Consider the following 16,448-nt stretch of genomic DNA (forward strand, 5'->3'; position numbering starts at 1 on the left):
TAACCGACGAAATATTTTATATTTCGTCGGCTATAGTTATTTTTTTAAATTTTTTATAAGGTTTAGCCGACGAAATATAGTAAATTTCGTCGGCTATAGTTATTTTTTAATTATTTATTACACACTTTAGCCGACGAATATATTAATTGTTTCGTCGGCTAAAGTCTGGAAAAAAAACCGACGACATGTTTTTCGTCGGCTAACTGTGGGACTATAGCCGACGAAAAAAAAAATTTCGTCGGCTAAAGTCATCACAGACGAGCTTTTCCCGACGACACTATAGCCGACGAGCCTTCGTCGGCTAAGATCTTAGCCGACGAATTAAGATAACAGGCCGACGAAAATTTTTCGTCGGCTAAAGTGCTTGTCCTGGTAGTGACGATAACCATCTTGTAGTGTAATAGCTAACGTAGTTATCTATTTTTATTTTATTTTTTTCAATGTAAAGGTTGTATCATTATTTTATCATGTTATACGAGTTCTAATGACTGAATTTAAATGGTTTATTACGTGTATTTTCAAGCAGGAATGTTGTGAACATCTTCAAGAATTGAGAGGGAATCTTGGGCTTTTTAGGTCTCATCGATGATCTCATTTGTATACATATTAATGTTGTAGACTTGTAGCAGTGCTTTAGAAAGGAGGAGAGCACATCCCATTACCTATTGCTTATAGTGTAGGCTATGTATTTGACTGTGGCCATTTAAGTGACTAGTAAGACCAAGCGATTGACATCAATGGACCTCGTCCATGGATCTGCAATCAACACAAGGGAGGAAAATTTGTTGGTTTGACTTATTAGTCTCAAGTTTTGTAATGGTACATTGCAATAAAAACACAGTACTTTTCATTTTATTTAGTACATGAATTAGTTTAGTGTCAATTGTGCTCTATTACGTTTTCTACCCTGATTGACCAAATTGATCGAGAAGATGATGAAGGAGACAATGGTTGCCTATGCAATTGCGGGTGAGTTAGGCTATTTCATGCCTTATTCATGGTGGGGATGCAATCCATGACCTAATTTTCTACTTGTGTGGTCGCCTTTTGACCAAGAAGGTGGTGACAATTTTACCGTTCGCGGGGGCGATCTCCAGAGTTTTGGGGTTTGAAATAGCAAGTCTTGATTCGACAAGAGGATGAGATGTTTGTTTTCCAATTTAAGAATCGGAGGAGAAGCATCAGGTTATTCAGTAACTTGAAGTTGTTGTTGGTTGACTATGTTGGAATCAGTGCTCCGAGGTGGCGACATTGAATTTTCTAATGTTGTGCCTGGCGGTAAAGGGATTACATATTGCTATGAGTAATGAGAACGCTCTCACCTGCTTCAGCAAAGCACTATGGACTTTTGTTCGAGTTGATCAAGAGGATTTGGTGAGGAAGGAACCAGTTAACCAACAATGTCCCTCATACGATTTGGAAGTGACGTATGTTTGCCTTTTCTCCATAGGTGTCAATGATGTTGGATTTGCGGTACGAAGTGCCATTGAATTTGTGCAACTTGTGGTTTCTACGGTGGGATGTGCGGCAAAGCCCTAAAGGCGGTGTTGCGGTTATTCCAGCATTACCCTTGAAGATTCTTTGAGGTTGGAGGAGCCTATCATAGCTTTGAAGAGAGAAGGTAGGCCTTTGGGAAGCAAGAATAAGGCCTCGAAAGAAGAAGGGTGATCCTATGCATATAACTTCTTTGGCGCGCCCTAGCCGAGCGGTCCTCGCAGTGAGATGGCTAGGTCTAATGCCAAGAGCAAGGGTAAGACGTAGGTATCAAGTTACTTTACTTGAGCGTTACATTGAAATTAGTTACTTGATTTTTGTTTACTAGGTGTACACAAATTGAGGTCTTAGTTTACATTTTTCCAAGGAAGTAGATAGCGAGAGTTTTATTTCTTTTGCTGCATGCTCATTGATAAGCGTATTTTTAAACAATAAAGATAGTGGTGACGATGCTGGTGAGTATTTGCTCGAGAAACTTTATAGAGCCCAACTTATAATGTAAAGTTCTTTTTGGCGATTGTTTAAACAATACAAAATTACAAATATCACTTGCTAAAAAAAATATTGGAAAGAATTAACTTTGAAATCATCCACTAAATACTAACACAATGTTTACAGCCAAGCAAGCAAACCGTAAAAGATGTATAGCTAATGAAAATAACATAAGAAAATAATGGAAAATTTCGGATAAATCAGTTGTCATGTTAGATCTCACTCCTTCCTTAGATTTCTCTTGTTGTCTCAGAATGGCTGCTTTACAAGGGTGGTTAGCAGCAATGATCACATAACATATTAAAAAAAATTGTAAGTGCAATAATCAATAAACATTCAATTAATGGAATCAAGCAAGGATGATGATTCCAACTCTTAGCCTAATAGTGTTCTTCCTTTTGTCTTCTATTTTGTATTTCTTCCTGTCATTGCATATATTTATGAAACCCCATTTGAAACAGGGCACAAATCCAAAACAAAGTTCAGTGACCAAAATTTAAAATGGAGGAAAAACTATTCATTCTACAAGTGACCAAACAACAATCAGTAACAGTGACTGAAAGTAGGCAAAGTGACAAAAGATACGAGAAGCAACAAGACAAAGCCATATTTGAAAAACCAGTCGCTTGATTACAAAGAATAAGAATCTGAAAAAACCAGTAGAAGAAGAAGAGAAAAGAAAATGAAAGAAAATGAAACCCACCATCCCAAATCTAAGCAGTAAAATACACCCACTAATCTCTCCTCAAAAAAAGCTTGGAAACCCAACACTAATGGAGTAATGGTATTAAACAAAAGGCAGGTGGGTTTGGATAGAGGGACAAATGTCTCCAACCACTGGGCCATTCCTCCCTCCAGTTGTTTGCACAGTCTCATACTCTCCCCTCTTCTTCCTTTCAAAAATTTTCTATTTCTTTTGTTTTTTTTTTTGTAAGAAAAATTTTCTATTTCTTTTTGCATATAAATTTTGAAGCTTTGTCTCAGATAGACCCTGAAACCTTAATAAAGGCAGCTTGTCTTCCACAAAGTCCCTCCTCAAGTCTCTCTCTCTTTTTCTCTCTGTTTTGTTGGGTCCTGGTCCCTCCAGCCTGCAAATCCAGCAAACCCCAAACTCCCTCCTCTTCATTATTATATCTTCCTTAACCAGCAAACACCTCACACCCTCTTCCATATATACTCAAGCTTAGTTCTCTCTAAGGTCCAAGCTTAGTTCTATGGCCAAGTCACCGGAGGATCCCAGTTTCTGGCTCCCTTCCGATTTCCTTACAAACGTCGACGACGTTCACATCATGAACCGCATCTTCCCCACCGAGTTTCCATACGAGTTCGACTCGTCGTCCGGTCCCAACTCGGCCCTGAGCTCCCCGGTGGAGGGCTCCACCGAGACGGAGAGCAGCAGCGACGAGGATGACTTCCTCGCCGGGTTAACTCGCCGCCTGGCTCAGTCCTCTCTCAGCCAGACTCAGAAGCTTTCCGTCCCCAACTTCACTCAAGAAAAGCAGCCTGAGGTAAAAGCTTTAATACACAAAGCCTTGTTCTTGCTACTTCATTTTTCCGGTGATATATGGATTTCTTAGTTTCTGTGTGTTGTGTTGACTCAGTGGGTCATGTCCGGGTCACCTCAGTCGACTCTGAGCGGAATCGGGAGCTGGTCGAGCAACGGCAGCCCGGCGGCGCCTTCTTCTCAGGTGCCGTCTCCTCCAACGACGCCGTTTGGAGGTCAGAACGACACCTGGGACCTGATTTACGCCGCCGCCGGACAAGTGGCCAGGTTGAAGATGAACAGTGTCGACGGAGCAGCCAAGTTTGGTAACAACAACGGCAGAGGGCTTCTGGGCCCACCTAGAACCCCAAGTCCGTCTCTTCCTTGTGTCCAAAACCAAAGCCCCTTCACTCAGGTAAGAACAGAGTTTAGTTTCAAAGATTCCATCTTTGAAGTAAAAGCATGGACTTTTAGTTCAGTTTCTGATCCAGTTTGGGGTTTTGGATTTGCAGTTTCAGCAAATGAGACAAGACCAAGTACTAAACTCACAGTGCTCTGCTCCTTGGGGAAAATCTATGAAGCTTAATAACTGGTCAGCTCAGCAACAACAGCAGCAACAGATCCAAAGCAGAGGAAGAAACATTGTTGGTTACGAAAGTGGAAGATGTCAAAGTGCATGGCCTCCTCTTCAAGCTCAGCAACAACATCCACATCGTAATACCCGACCCGTTTTGCCTAACGGGTCTAACGTGAAAAGGGAGTCTACCGGCACCGGTGTCTTCTTGCCTCGCCGGTACTCCAACCCCAGTCCCACTCCTGAGCCTCCTCGCAAAAGAGCAGGTAGTTAATATTAGTGAGTTGGTTATTTGGGGTTATTTTTTGTACCATTTTGGGGTTAATTTTGTTTGACATTTTTGAAATTTTTGGTGAATAGGTTGTCCAACTGTTTTGCTCCCAGCCAAGGTGGTTCAAGCTCTGAACTTGAGCTTTGAGGACATGAATGTTCATCATCATCAGCAACACCATCTTCAGCCGCGATTCAACAATACTGCTTTGGCTCCAAACCATGGTAATGCATAGCTTTCCATTTAAGGAACTGTTTTTGTTGCAGTAGATCTTTAATCTTTTGGAGTATTTTGGTAAAGTTTTTATTGGTTTCTAAATTAGGATGTGTTGGATTTTGCAGAGGCTCTGGTGGCAAGAAGAAACGCCCTATTGACTCAGCAGAGAAGGGGTTTAAGGCAAGACGGGCCATTAAACTATGAAGTGCGCTTGCCTCAGGAATGGACCTACTGATCCCAACTGATCAGCTATTCTGGTTAATAGTCTCATTCCATTCCAAAGGGGTTTTGTGACTTTGGTTTGTTGGGCAAAAGCAAAAGCTGGAAAGCAAGACAGCAAGTGTTATAAAAAGCAGTAGTAGTAGTAGCAGCAGCAGCAGAGTTTGTGATATTTGGGTTTTATTAATTTATTTATTATAGTTAAGGAGATTCAAGAATGTTTGAGCTTAGTTTAGGATCAATAAAGATGATGATATCCAGGTTTTTTTAATGGCGGATGTTTGCAGCAGCTTCTGTGGGGGGCTCTCTCTATAGCTTTTAGATCAAGGAAGAAGAAGAAGAATGTGTTGTAATAAAGGGGCTAGGTTTTTTTCGAGGGTAATCAAATTTCTTGTTGTGTAAGTGAAATTTCACAACCCTCTTGTAAGATTATTCTACTAATAAGTAATAAGAAATGTTTTAGTACTCTCCATGTGTCAGTTCTCCAGAACACACTGAATTTCTCTTCTTGTTCTTTAACTTAATCCGGTCAAAGCTATATTTGTTATTTTGAACTGCTTCCAAAAAAAGCAGGTTACACCAAGCAAGAACATGGTTGAGGGTCCCTATGGAAAAGCTGGTATTCTGTTGAAGAGCTGTTTACAGTTGTAGCACATTATTTAAGCACTAGAAACTTGAAGCCACTGTGTTGAAATTTGGGATGCACAAATCTGTGGAAAAATTATTGAATGAATAATGGGAAATGGGAGATTGGTGCCTGCCATTTCTGCTATAATATCTCAAATTTCAAACACTGAAAAGTCTAAATAAACGGCACAGTGGTAGTAGTAGCTTTTGCTTCAGTCTCAAATTTAAGCACTAGAAGCTTAAGTGTTGGTAGTGGAGACTGAGACATATAGATATGGGGCTTTCCTATCCTTTCATATTTGAAATTTTGATGTACGTTTGTATCCAGATATTTGATTTTGATTGATTCACCGTAGCTGTCTCTTTCTTCAAACTAGATCTAACCAAGAAACCAAACTAGACCCAAATGGAGAAAAACAAACCCTAGCAATTTCGAAAATCAAACTATACTGAAAAGCAATAAAGAAGGTCAAGAACCCTAAACATGTTTGTGTCAAGTTCTAAACTTTGTTTACCAAAATTAGAACAGAATGCAATGACTTTAGTAAAAGGGTGAAAGAAAAGCATAACCAAACCTTGGATGGAAGAACAGAACTGTAAAGCCTACTGGCCCTTGAGTTGGTTAAACTAAAATTAGTAGAATATAGTGTAAGTGGAACCAGTGTTAAACTAGTTGCTAAACATGCTCATGTCTGCACAGTTGGAGCTGGACACAGCCTGCCTTCTAAAATCATAAAGAAACCATGCTTGTTTTACAAGATCCAAGGCACTTTTTTCTTCTGAAAATGGTTGATTATTACAGTGAAAGGGTTGATCTGTTTTTGCTTTAGCTTGATCAACTATGATTAATCAATAGGAAAAAGGGAAAAACAATTTGTACCATATCTTGCTTTAATTTTGGGAATTTAGGATTTCCTTAGTGAAAAAAAATCTGTAAATTACAAGAGCAATGTGAAGGTGGATGTGGAGTCATCATACCACCAAATATATTAAGCTTGATGGAAGACTAATACTCGCAAAATCATACTAAAATATAAAAAAAGATCAAGAAGACACATACAAAGATGAATTAGTTGAAATTAAATAACATATTTTATTGATTTAGAATTTTTTCAAGAATTTTTTTTCGTGGTAAGACGTAGCTATGTGATCAACCTATAAGTTATAGATTTGTAATCTTTGAATATGTAACATATGGTTAGTCAGAATCTTAAGTCTTAAGTCTAGTGAAACCATTTAGAAACTAAATGGACTCCTTTCACTTACCAGGAATACCATTATTGAAGTAATATTTGACCATGCTATGTTCTTAAACACCAATTATACAAGTCAAGAAGAGACTCATTTGTCCTGATTTCTGGTTAACTAAACATCTAAACAAACACCAGGTTGACAACTCAATACCTCCTCATACATAAACTAAAGCCCTAGCTTATGTAGTGGAGGTCATAAATCAGGTAGTTCACAGTTTGGTTTTATTCCTTTTCCTGGAAAAGCCTTACTTCACTCTCTGGTAAGTGCATATGATTTTGGCCAACAACAAACCAAACCAATCAAACCTAGCAAGACGGGATGTCATTTTAAGCGGTTTTTGTCGCTGATATTTTAAATGATCTAAGATATTTCAATAATTTATCGCGGACAGCCCAGATCTAAGATTTTTAAGCCTGAGTCGAACTTTCTAAGTTGGGCCCTTAAATTAGTGTATGTTCTAGTTTTTTTTTTTTTTTTTTTTTTTTTATGTGTAAGGATTTCATGAACTAAACACTCAAAATCTAAAGACGAACAACATATACTATCTGAAAATATATATAATATAATCAAATTATAAACTGAAAATTTATAAGACTAACACAAATCTGATTATAGAAATAGGATTATCAAAACCCTGTTGTTTTAGAAATCATATTGCTAATTAGAAGGTATTTACATAATGTTCTCCTTTCCTTTTGGATCTAAAAGGAGTGAATACATTTTAATAATCTATATATAATTGTGTTTAACTTGTCTAGGCTCCTTAACTCTTTAAGATGTCAGTGCTTTCCATTTCATCGATAAGAATAAGCTCTTCATAAATCATAAGCCAATAAAATGTTCTTGTTTACTGGCCCTCTTGGACACTGGGCCCTGAGTCAACAGTCTCTTCTGTCTCATATCAGGTCCGGGTCTGATCGCGGATCATGAAAGATGAGATATTTCAATGATTTTATCGAGCCGATCATGGAAGTGGGATTTTTGGAGGGGCTGGAAGCACATGGATACCCTCTGGGAAAAATTGAAACAAATAAAAGTAAGCTCTTTGACAGAAGGTTCTAATTTCCAAACCAGGAAAACAAAACAAAAGAGAAAAAAAGAAGAAGAGGAAGGCTGTTTGATCTGTGGCCCATATCTAGCCGTCAATCACGTTTGTGTTGGGTCCAACATGGGCCGGATCAGCTCCGGGATCTCTTTTATGCTTTATCATTAACGACATGCCTAATGACATTCATTCGCTTTGCTTCAACCATACGCATGCTTTATCCTCAATCATTAGCATGCATGATATGGAAAATCTTCTTACTTCTCCCTATCCTTTCAATCATATATTTCTATCATCCACCACTGATCTCTCTTATAAGATCAACATTCTAAATTACGATGTTTTTATATGGACCCGACCTCATCACTGCTCGTATAAGCCGTGTGTGTAGTAAAATTTTTATTTAAAAGAAAACCGGTGTATGGTGTACGTCTGCACATTATAATGACAAACTATGGCATGGATTGAACTCTCGCACATACTATTTCTATATGCGTAATGATTTGTTTTATATCTTTAGAAGTTTTTGATTGGCCTCAAGTTTGTAGTGGATCATTATTTGAAACAATGTAATGAAAGTATAATGAATTATTAGTAATGAGCATGCCATTGTGATAATTGCTTTATATTCATTCATTTTGAATTTTTGATCAACATAATTAGATAGAGCTAATTTACCTATATACTATTGGTTGGTGGACAGTGTGTTTTTGTGTGCTGACTATTTTACCCTTGCTATTTTTAGAAAACTATAATATTGTCATTAACCCTATATATATATATATATATATATATATATATATATACACACACAACCCTTCTCGGCTGCGGACGTCCGTACCAATTTTTTGGTGCGGATTTCCATTTTTGCACCATTTTCCGATCGAATTTCCTCATCTCCACCGTTTAGTATCTAGATAATATTGTGTAGATCCTCTCTGCAAAATTTCAGCCAATTTGGTGATCGTTAAGACCCTGAAACTCGAGTTTTTCTGGTATGAACACAACCAGACAGAATTCAGTCCGTCAATTTGTTTTTCGAGTTTGAGGGCCTTAACTATCACCAAATTGGCTGAAAATTTGCAGAGATGATCTACACAATATTATCTAGATACTAGACGGTGGAGATGAGGAAATTCGATCGAAAAATGGTGCAAAAATGGAAATCCGCACCAAAAAATTGGTACGGACGTCCGCAGCTGAGAAAATCCGTATATATATATGTGTGTGTGTGTGTGTGTGTGTATGTGTGTGTATAATCAATACGATTTTCGTTGGTATCGTGAAGGATCGAGAACGATCTGGGCACCGATGTTGGCACCGACCTTCTTCTATTTATCAATCCATTCTCTCCCTGTGTTCATAAGCATTGTGAACAGTGCACAAACCTTTTTACCCTGCTAATGGGTTGTGTAACTCCGTATTTACCTTTCGTTTCAACTCTAGGTATAAAAATATATTTTTTTTCACAGCTTCTCGTTCTCTCTCTCGCCCAACTTTTCTCCATCTCTCTCACACTCTCTAGACTCTTCTCGAAATAGCTCCAACATTTCTCACAAAGCAAAAGTGTGTAGAGATATTAATATATTACCGCGATAATTTATTACCCCGCTGTTTTACGGAACTATTTCTGTCATTTTCTCTTCTGCTTTGTATACGTACAAATCAAAACAATTAGAGCATTTATATTTTTGGTAGAACACAAGACTATATGTTTTGTTGTATAAATGTTATTTTTGTGATAGCTCTTATAAAGCAAGTATCAACTGTAGTTGTACAACAAGTTTTATCTTACAAAAATGATGGATGATGGGCTTATTGGCAGACCCTTGATTATTGAGATGGGCTTACTATTTTGTTTATTAATGGATCACATTGGCCTACTGGTAGTAGCTCACAAGATTGCTGAAAGCCTGAAACTGCCATTTTTGGACTTGGAGGAAACAGAACCACCATGGCTAAAGCCTGCTCTTGCTCTAGTTGAAAGTATTTTATGCAGATTGGGCTGTGGTTCTCTATTTTGGTATTTTACCGGAGCATGGTATATTTCTTGCTCGGTTTTTCACATAACAAGGTTTTAACGAGGCCACCATAACCAGTGCCTTCACTGCCTTGTATGATGCTTAGTCATTAGTGAAACTCTGTCATTTGATATAGAATAAGTTATGGGAAGAATATGAACTCCCTTGGTTGTCACTAATACAAAAGGATTGACCGACTGCAAACCCAGATTTAAGTAATCTGTTACAACTTCCAATCTCTCAATTGTGGAATGTGATCATGTGGCGAAAATCAATAACATATCCTTTAGAATATTGAACCCCTTATTGTCAACATCTGAGCTCATCTCAGTTATATAATGTTAAATCGATCTGAGATATTTTACAGGAAAAGACCCGGAACAGAAACACCTCCAAGATTTATTGTCAACATCTGAGCTCATTGTTAAATCGATGTGAGATATTTTGCAGGAAAAGACTCGGAACAGAAAAACCTCCAAGATTTATTTTCACAACGAATCTACTCTTTATTAGTGAACCGATGGCTACCAAACAAAAATAAGTAGCACTCAGTGTTCAAGATCACACAAGAATCACAAATAATGGGAAGTTAGAAAGCTCCATTATCCCCCAGAACAGCATCTGTATAAGGCACAGAAGCATAATGCATCACAACTCTACAAGCGAAAACGATAACAATATGGCTCCGACAGAGCTCTGGCCAAGGAGCACCACAAATTTAAAAGTTGAAAGGGGGATGTGATATTTTCGAATAATGCAAAAGCGAAAGATTCTGAAATTAACAGCCAACATCATCTACAGACCAGCATAATGTACTTCATAGTTTTTTTTATTTATCTAAGGTCTATAGAGTTCTAGATCAGCGATTCCAGTTGAGCAGCTGGTCAGGATCGTGCTCTTTACTTCCACTTCTTGAACTTGCCTCCACCGTGCTTCCCGTACTTGCCGTGCTTGCCTCCATGCTTCCCGAATTTACCATGCTTAACCTTGCCGTGACCCCCGTACCCTGGCATGCCGTGACCCCCGTACCCTGGCATGCCGTGAGATGGATTGTAGCCGCCGTGCGAAACTTGGTGAGAGCCTTGACCGTGATGGCCTGTCAATTGGTGAGCACCGTATGCGGCTGCAGCAGCAGCTGCACCCCCAGCTAGAATTCCCCCCATTCCATGGCTGCCTCCTGAACAAACAAAACACAAGCACTCAATATTAATTTCATAGTTATAATGCAAACGATAATGTCAAATGTCTTCACATTATCAAGATGAGCACTGACAACTTGAGTTGAAGCAAAACTAGACCAAAACATCTATAGAAGCCAAACTCCGCCTAAAGAATAATAACATGAGACAACAATGATGACTCGTATGATCAGAGCAAAATTCATACTTGATCAATTTAGACATTAACAGCAGAACACTTCTTTGAGATGATGGATCAATGTCTTAGAACACATATGTACATTAACATCATGAAAATCAAGCTAGTTTAGATACCAGATTTTCTTGTGCAAATTTATATATATCACAAACTGATCATCTTTGTTCTGATGTTCCAATTAAAACTCTTAGTCACACCCTAATTCTAAAGATGATCCTTTGCATCTATATCCAATTGTGACAAAGTCTCTCAAACAATAATTGAGCAACTCAAAACTTCATAATATCCCTAAATTTTTTCAAATCTCAAATTACCAATTCACACAACACACATAGAACATGACAAAAGCCAACATCTTTACACATGTTAATCAACTCCAACAACACAAACAAACTCAACATCAAACAAAGACAAGAAATTCACCTCCAGAATGACCGCCGTGAGCGGCGGGCGGGTACCCTTGAGGAGGATATCCACCCTGCTGCGGCGGATACCCAGATGGCGGGTACCCTTGTGGAGGATATCCACCCTGCTGCGGTGGATACCCCTGTTGAGGAGGGTACCCATGTTGCGGTGGATACCCCTGTTGAGGGTATCCATGTTGTTGAGAATAGCCATGTTGTCCTCCGGCAACGCCGTGAAGAAGACTACCGAAAAGACCCTTGTCAGTTTCTTCACCACTTCCACCACCTTGATGCTGATCTTTTCCACCACCCATGTTTGTTGTCGATCAGAACTTCCAAAACTTAAGAGAGCAAAATAGAGAGAATTGTTGAGAGTAATGTAATGTGTAATGTGATTGGAGATATGTTGGGGTTTATATAGTTTTTTATGGTGTGGGAAAATATCGTTGACGAGATTGAAATGACGCGCTTCTGTGTGCCTTACCCGTTAAGAATCTATCGAATCCGAATCGGATGAAACATCAAACACGGTAGAAACGCGGGTCGGATTATTTGATTTGATTTGGGTTTCTGTATTTTATTGGACGCGGTCGATTTTATTTCCTTCTTTCTTTAGCGATTTGTATTAGTCGGACACATTCATCTTAAACTCTTCAAAGAAGGGAAGAAATCATCATAGTTGATGGCTTTTATGAGTTAGGCAGGATGGCTTTGGTATTCATTTCGATGATTCAGTCTAATAATTTGATTATAATGTACTATTACAATTGGTTTTAGTTAAGACGTTATTCTTTCTTTCTTATGTAACGAAATTATAATCGGTTCTTAATTTTTCTATTGACTTAAAAATGACTCGTTTGCATTAATCACTTAATTCTTATCCGAAAGTTATCATTGTTTTATGAAAGTTGTCGATAATAACGGGTTCAGAAAATGTAAAGTAAGATATTAATCTTGTGTTTTAATGAAAAATTGGTTGAAGTTCATCTAGGTGGGTTGTCTCCACTAGTGATAGTGATCGGATGATCGGACAAATGAAAAGACAGATTTTTAATCAACAGGTGGTGATAGTGATCGGATGTCGTCGGCATAGTTTTGGAGGGGTCGCAACTTTTACAACGGGCTTTTATCCACTAATGACACCCTTCTTCCTTAGTCCTTGTATGTGTACGTAGTTGAGAGTTGGGGAATGAGTGGGAATCTACTACCTCAGCATGCCATTTTCTGTTACGTTAATTCAAACGATTCAACCTGTAACTCAGCCACTTAGGTTATTTCTGGTTGAAACAATTACATTTGTAAAAGAACTGAACCAGGAATTTTATTAGCTTCAGATTAACTACATTATGCATTCAAAATCCATACGACCAAAACCCAACACAAAGTAAGCATTACATCGATCGTATAGAAGCAAATTCCATTACATGACCTCTTAGAAACATCCCTTTATTCCACAACCATTACCCCGATTCTGAAAAGGCCATGCACTCATCTTGGTCCTCTAGTCAGAAATCTGAATAGCCTTCACATCAGGCTTCTTCACCTCTTGTTTTGGCACAGTGACAGTAAGCACCCCGTTCTTCATCGCCGCCTTCACCTCCCCCACCTTCGCATTCTCCGGCAGCCTGAACCTCCTCAAGAACTTGCCGCTGCTCCTCTCCACCCTATGCCACTTGTCACTCTTGTCCTCCTTCTCCACTTTCCTCTCGCCGCTGATCTGCAGCACCTTCCCTTCCTCTACCTCCACCTTCACCTCCTCCTTCTTCAGCCCCGGCAGGTCCGCCTTGAACACGTGCGCCTCCGGCGTCTCCTTCCAGTCGATGCGCGTGTTCGCCACTGCCGCCGTTTCGGAGCGTGGAGCCGAGCGAGAGGTGGTCAAGGGGAAGTCCTGAAACGGGTCCCAGATGTCGAGCGAGAACGGGTCGAAGATGTTGCTCCGTCGATCGTTGCCGAAAAAGCTTCCCGGAATAAGAGACATTTTGAATATTATGAGTTTAAGTTTGTACGTAAGTTTGTGACTTGTGATTGCTTTGGAAAATTTGATTCTGGTTTTGGAGGTGAGGAGAGGAGGTATATATAGGAAGAAGATGTGGGCAGTTTAGTAATGAGGTAAGGATTCTTCGTCTCTCTTCTTGAAGCGTCTGGTATTGTCTGGCCAATGCAAGGAGGTTCCAGAGTCGACAGAGATGGTTCTCGAAAAGTCGAGCGCACTACTGATGCAGGCAGCCCAAAAGAAAAAGAAGCCCAGGCAGGATGGTCGGCCCACCTTTTAAAAAAAGGGAAACTAAAAATAAGTCTCGGACCTCTTCTTCTCTCTTCCTCCCCCGTATGACACTTCTAGTTTCATACACTTTACTCTGAGAAAAATCCAACGAAACCTCATATGATCGATTCTCATAACCAGATTGATCAAATCATATCATCTTCCTCCCTGGATTGCATTGTGTAAAATGCACAACTACAATGTTGCAGCATTTGCAGCAGTGTACAAGTCACTGAATCACATAAGACGTGTAAGAGCACGAACAACACATTTGCACAATGACGAGGCTGAAAATGAAAGCTCAACACTTTAATACGGATGAAATCGACCGGGCGGGATGGCAAGAGTGCCCACTGCCCAACTGATTAACACAGTCAAGATTGGTGAGCGGTGAGCCGGTGACTAACATATAGTGATTGCTTTCTATTCCAATCCCAGTTAATAGTACATTCCTTCTTCTCTCTTGGTAACATTTCTACGTGCAGTCTTGCAGACATCGTTTACCTGTGATTATGAGGAATGCTGGCCCATTTTCATTTTTTTCCCTTCATGATAACTGCATGTAACCAACAGTAAAATCAAGATTCCTCACAAAGGTTGTTGGCTAAGGTTGCCTTCAAAACTATCACCGAAAGACAGCGTATACTGTACGTCAGTACAGATTCCTAACCATGCACTAAACTCAATGCAGTACAATACACACACATATAGATAGCTATAGAGACCTAAGAGTTGGAAAGTAATACACCAGACCCTGTAAACTTCCAAATGGAGCAGAGGAAAGGCAGGAGGTTGATACTCTTCCCGTTTCCCTTGCAAGGCCATATAAACCCTATGCTTGAGCTAGCCAACATTCTTCACTCGAAAGGCTTCTCCATAATCATCATCCATACCAATTTCAACTCTTTCAACATGTCAACTCATCCGCACTTCACCTTCCACTCAATCTCAGATGACTTATCTGAAAGCCAGGCGGCTGAAAAGGATCTCCTCCTCCTTCTTTCTCATCTCAACGCAAAGTGCGGTGAACCTTTCCGGGAATGCTTGGCCGCTTTGTTGTCTAGTGTAACAGAAGAGCCTGTTGCTTGCTTGATCTGTGACCCCCTCTTTGACTTCACTCAGTCTGTTGCTGAGAGCCTCAAACTCCCAAGGATCCTGCTAAGGACTGGTGGCGCTTCTTCCACTGCTGTCTATTCGGCATTTCCACTCCTGAAAGAAAAGGGTTACATTCCAATACAAGGTACAGATAGCTTTCAAGTCACTTGCTAAAAGGGCAAAACGTAGATTAAAAATCTTCCCATTATATTACTTGAGCTTGTCTATCGGTTACTTAAGAATCCTTACAGTTTCCTATTTTCTACTTTGAATTTTGGACACTAGAATCTCGGCTGGAAGAGACGGTGACAGAGCTTTCACCTGTCAAAGTTAAGGATCTTCCACCAGAGAGATTTTTTAAAGCAGCACAAGCCTTTACATATGACACCAAGTTCTCAAATGGCTATGTCTTCAACACTTTTGAAGACCTTGAACAGCATGCACTGGCCACAATCCGCAAGGAATTTCACATTCCGGTTTTCCCAATAGGCCCTTTTCATAAGAATTTCCCAGCAGCCTCTTCTTCAAGTCCAAGCTTATTGTCACAAGACCGGAGCTGCATTTCATGGCTAGACACTCGACTACCAAACTCTGTCATCTATGTTAGCTTTGGGAGCCTTGCTGCAGTAAATGAAGCTCAGTTTCTAGAGATAGCTTGGGCACTAGCCAACAGCAAGCAACCCTTTTTGTGGGTGGTTCGACCCGGGTTAGTTCAAGGCTCGGAATGGCTAGAACCACTGCCTAGTGGTTTTATTGAGAGCTTGAATGGAATTGGACACATTGTGAAATGGGCACCCCAAAAAGAGGTGCTTGCCCATCAAGCTGTTGGAGTATTTTGGACTCACAATGGTTGGAATTCGACATTGGAGAGCATCTGCGAGGGAGTACCTATGATTTGTATTCCATTTTTTGCTGATCAAATGGTGAATGCAAGATATGTGAGCGATGTTTGGAAAGTAGGAGTGCGGCTAGAGCTTGGTATCAAGAGAGAAGAAATCGAAGCAGCAATTAGAAGACTAATGATGGAGAAAGAAGGGGAAGAGATACGAGATAGAGTGTCAAAGCTAAAGGTTATGGCAAATATTTGCCTAAAACAAGGTGGCTCTTCATACCAAGCGTTGGATGGCTTGGTTGATCATATCTTATCACTAGAATCCTTATTTACAAAACTTAAAAGTCAGTGATAGATTAAAATTATAGACGTAAGGTATCATATTTGTGTAACTTTATTCAATAATCCTACGAAATAAAATGTCTCTGCTTTGTGTAACTTTATTCAATAATCCTACGAAATAAAATGTCTCTGTTTTGTGTACCTTTATTCAATAATTCATGCTGCAACCTAATTGTTTACATCTACCTAGCCTAGCACCATATTATATAGTAAACGTTATAATAAAAATATTAATAAAATGTAATATAATTTTATCATAGGGCCATAGGCCATGCTATGTATAAATCTTTCTACATTTATACATATAGGTATCTACATGTATACATGCAGAAAGAAACAACACTGAATACAGGAGCAGTAGATATAGACTCAAGCGAAGACAGAAACCAGAAGGCATGCGATATATGTAGACTCTAAGTTTTAATGGAGCAACTAGGAA

General features: G+C 39.4%; 4 protein-coding genes across 4 annotated transcripts; 2 read left to right on the forward strand and 2 right to left on the reverse strand.

Annotated features, from left to right (window-relative positions):
* The first annotated feature begins 3,048 nt into the window (after positions 1-3,048).
* LOC101311909 lies at positions 3,049-5,219 on the forward strand. The gene is made up of 5 exons (XM_004307543.1): positions 3,049-3,494; positions 3,588-3,884; positions 3,982-4,309; positions 4,404-4,538; positions 4,656-5,219. The coding sequence occupies exons 1-5, from the start codon at positions 3,201-3,203 to the stop codon at positions 4,763-4,765; spliced, it is 1,164 nt and encodes a 387-aa protein (XP_004307591.1). The 5' UTR covers positions 3,049-3,200; the 3' UTR covers positions 4,766-5,219.
* A 4,878-nt stretch (positions 5,220-10,097) lies between these two features.
* Positions 10,098-11,870, reverse strand: LOC101312196. Its single transcript, XM_004307544.1, has 2 exons — positions 11,497-11,870; positions 10,098-10,873 (listed from the first exon to the last, which is right to left on the reverse strand). Exons 1-2 carry the CDS (start codon positions 11,789-11,791, stop codon positions 10,596-10,598), a joined length of 573 nt encoding a protein of 190 aa, XP_004307592.1. The 5' UTR covers positions 11,792-11,870; the 3' UTR covers positions 10,098-10,595.
* Positions 11,871-12,724: 854 nt separating this feature from the next.
* On the reverse strand, positions 12,725-13,518 carry LOC101312485 (17.5 kDa class I heat shock protein-like). Its single transcript, XM_004307545.1, has one exon. The coding sequence runs from the start codon at positions 13,453-13,455 to the stop codon at positions 12,979-12,981; it is 477 nt and encodes a 158-aa protein (XP_004307593.1). The 5' UTR covers positions 13,456-13,518; the 3' UTR covers positions 12,725-12,978.
* Positions 13,519-14,508: 990 nt separating this feature from the next.
* LOC101312770 (UDP-glycosyltransferase 76F1-like) lies at positions 14,509-16,159 on the forward strand. Its single transcript, XM_004307546.1, has 2 exons — positions 14,509-14,980; positions 15,121-16,159. Exons 1-2 carry the CDS (start codon positions 14,509-14,511, stop codon positions 16,017-16,019), a joined length of 1,371 nt encoding a protein of 456 aa, XP_004307594.1. The 3' UTR covers positions 16,020-16,159.
* The last annotated feature ends 289 nt before the right edge of the window (positions 16,160-16,448 follow it).

This window comes from Fragaria vesca, linkage group LG7 (genome assembly GCF_000184155.1).
Source record: "Fragaria vesca subsp. vesca linkage group LG7, FraVesHawaii_1.0, whole genome shotgun sequence".
Taxonomy (NCBI): Eukaryota; Viridiplantae; Streptophyta; class Magnoliopsida; order Rosales; family Rosaceae; genus Fragaria; species Fragaria vesca.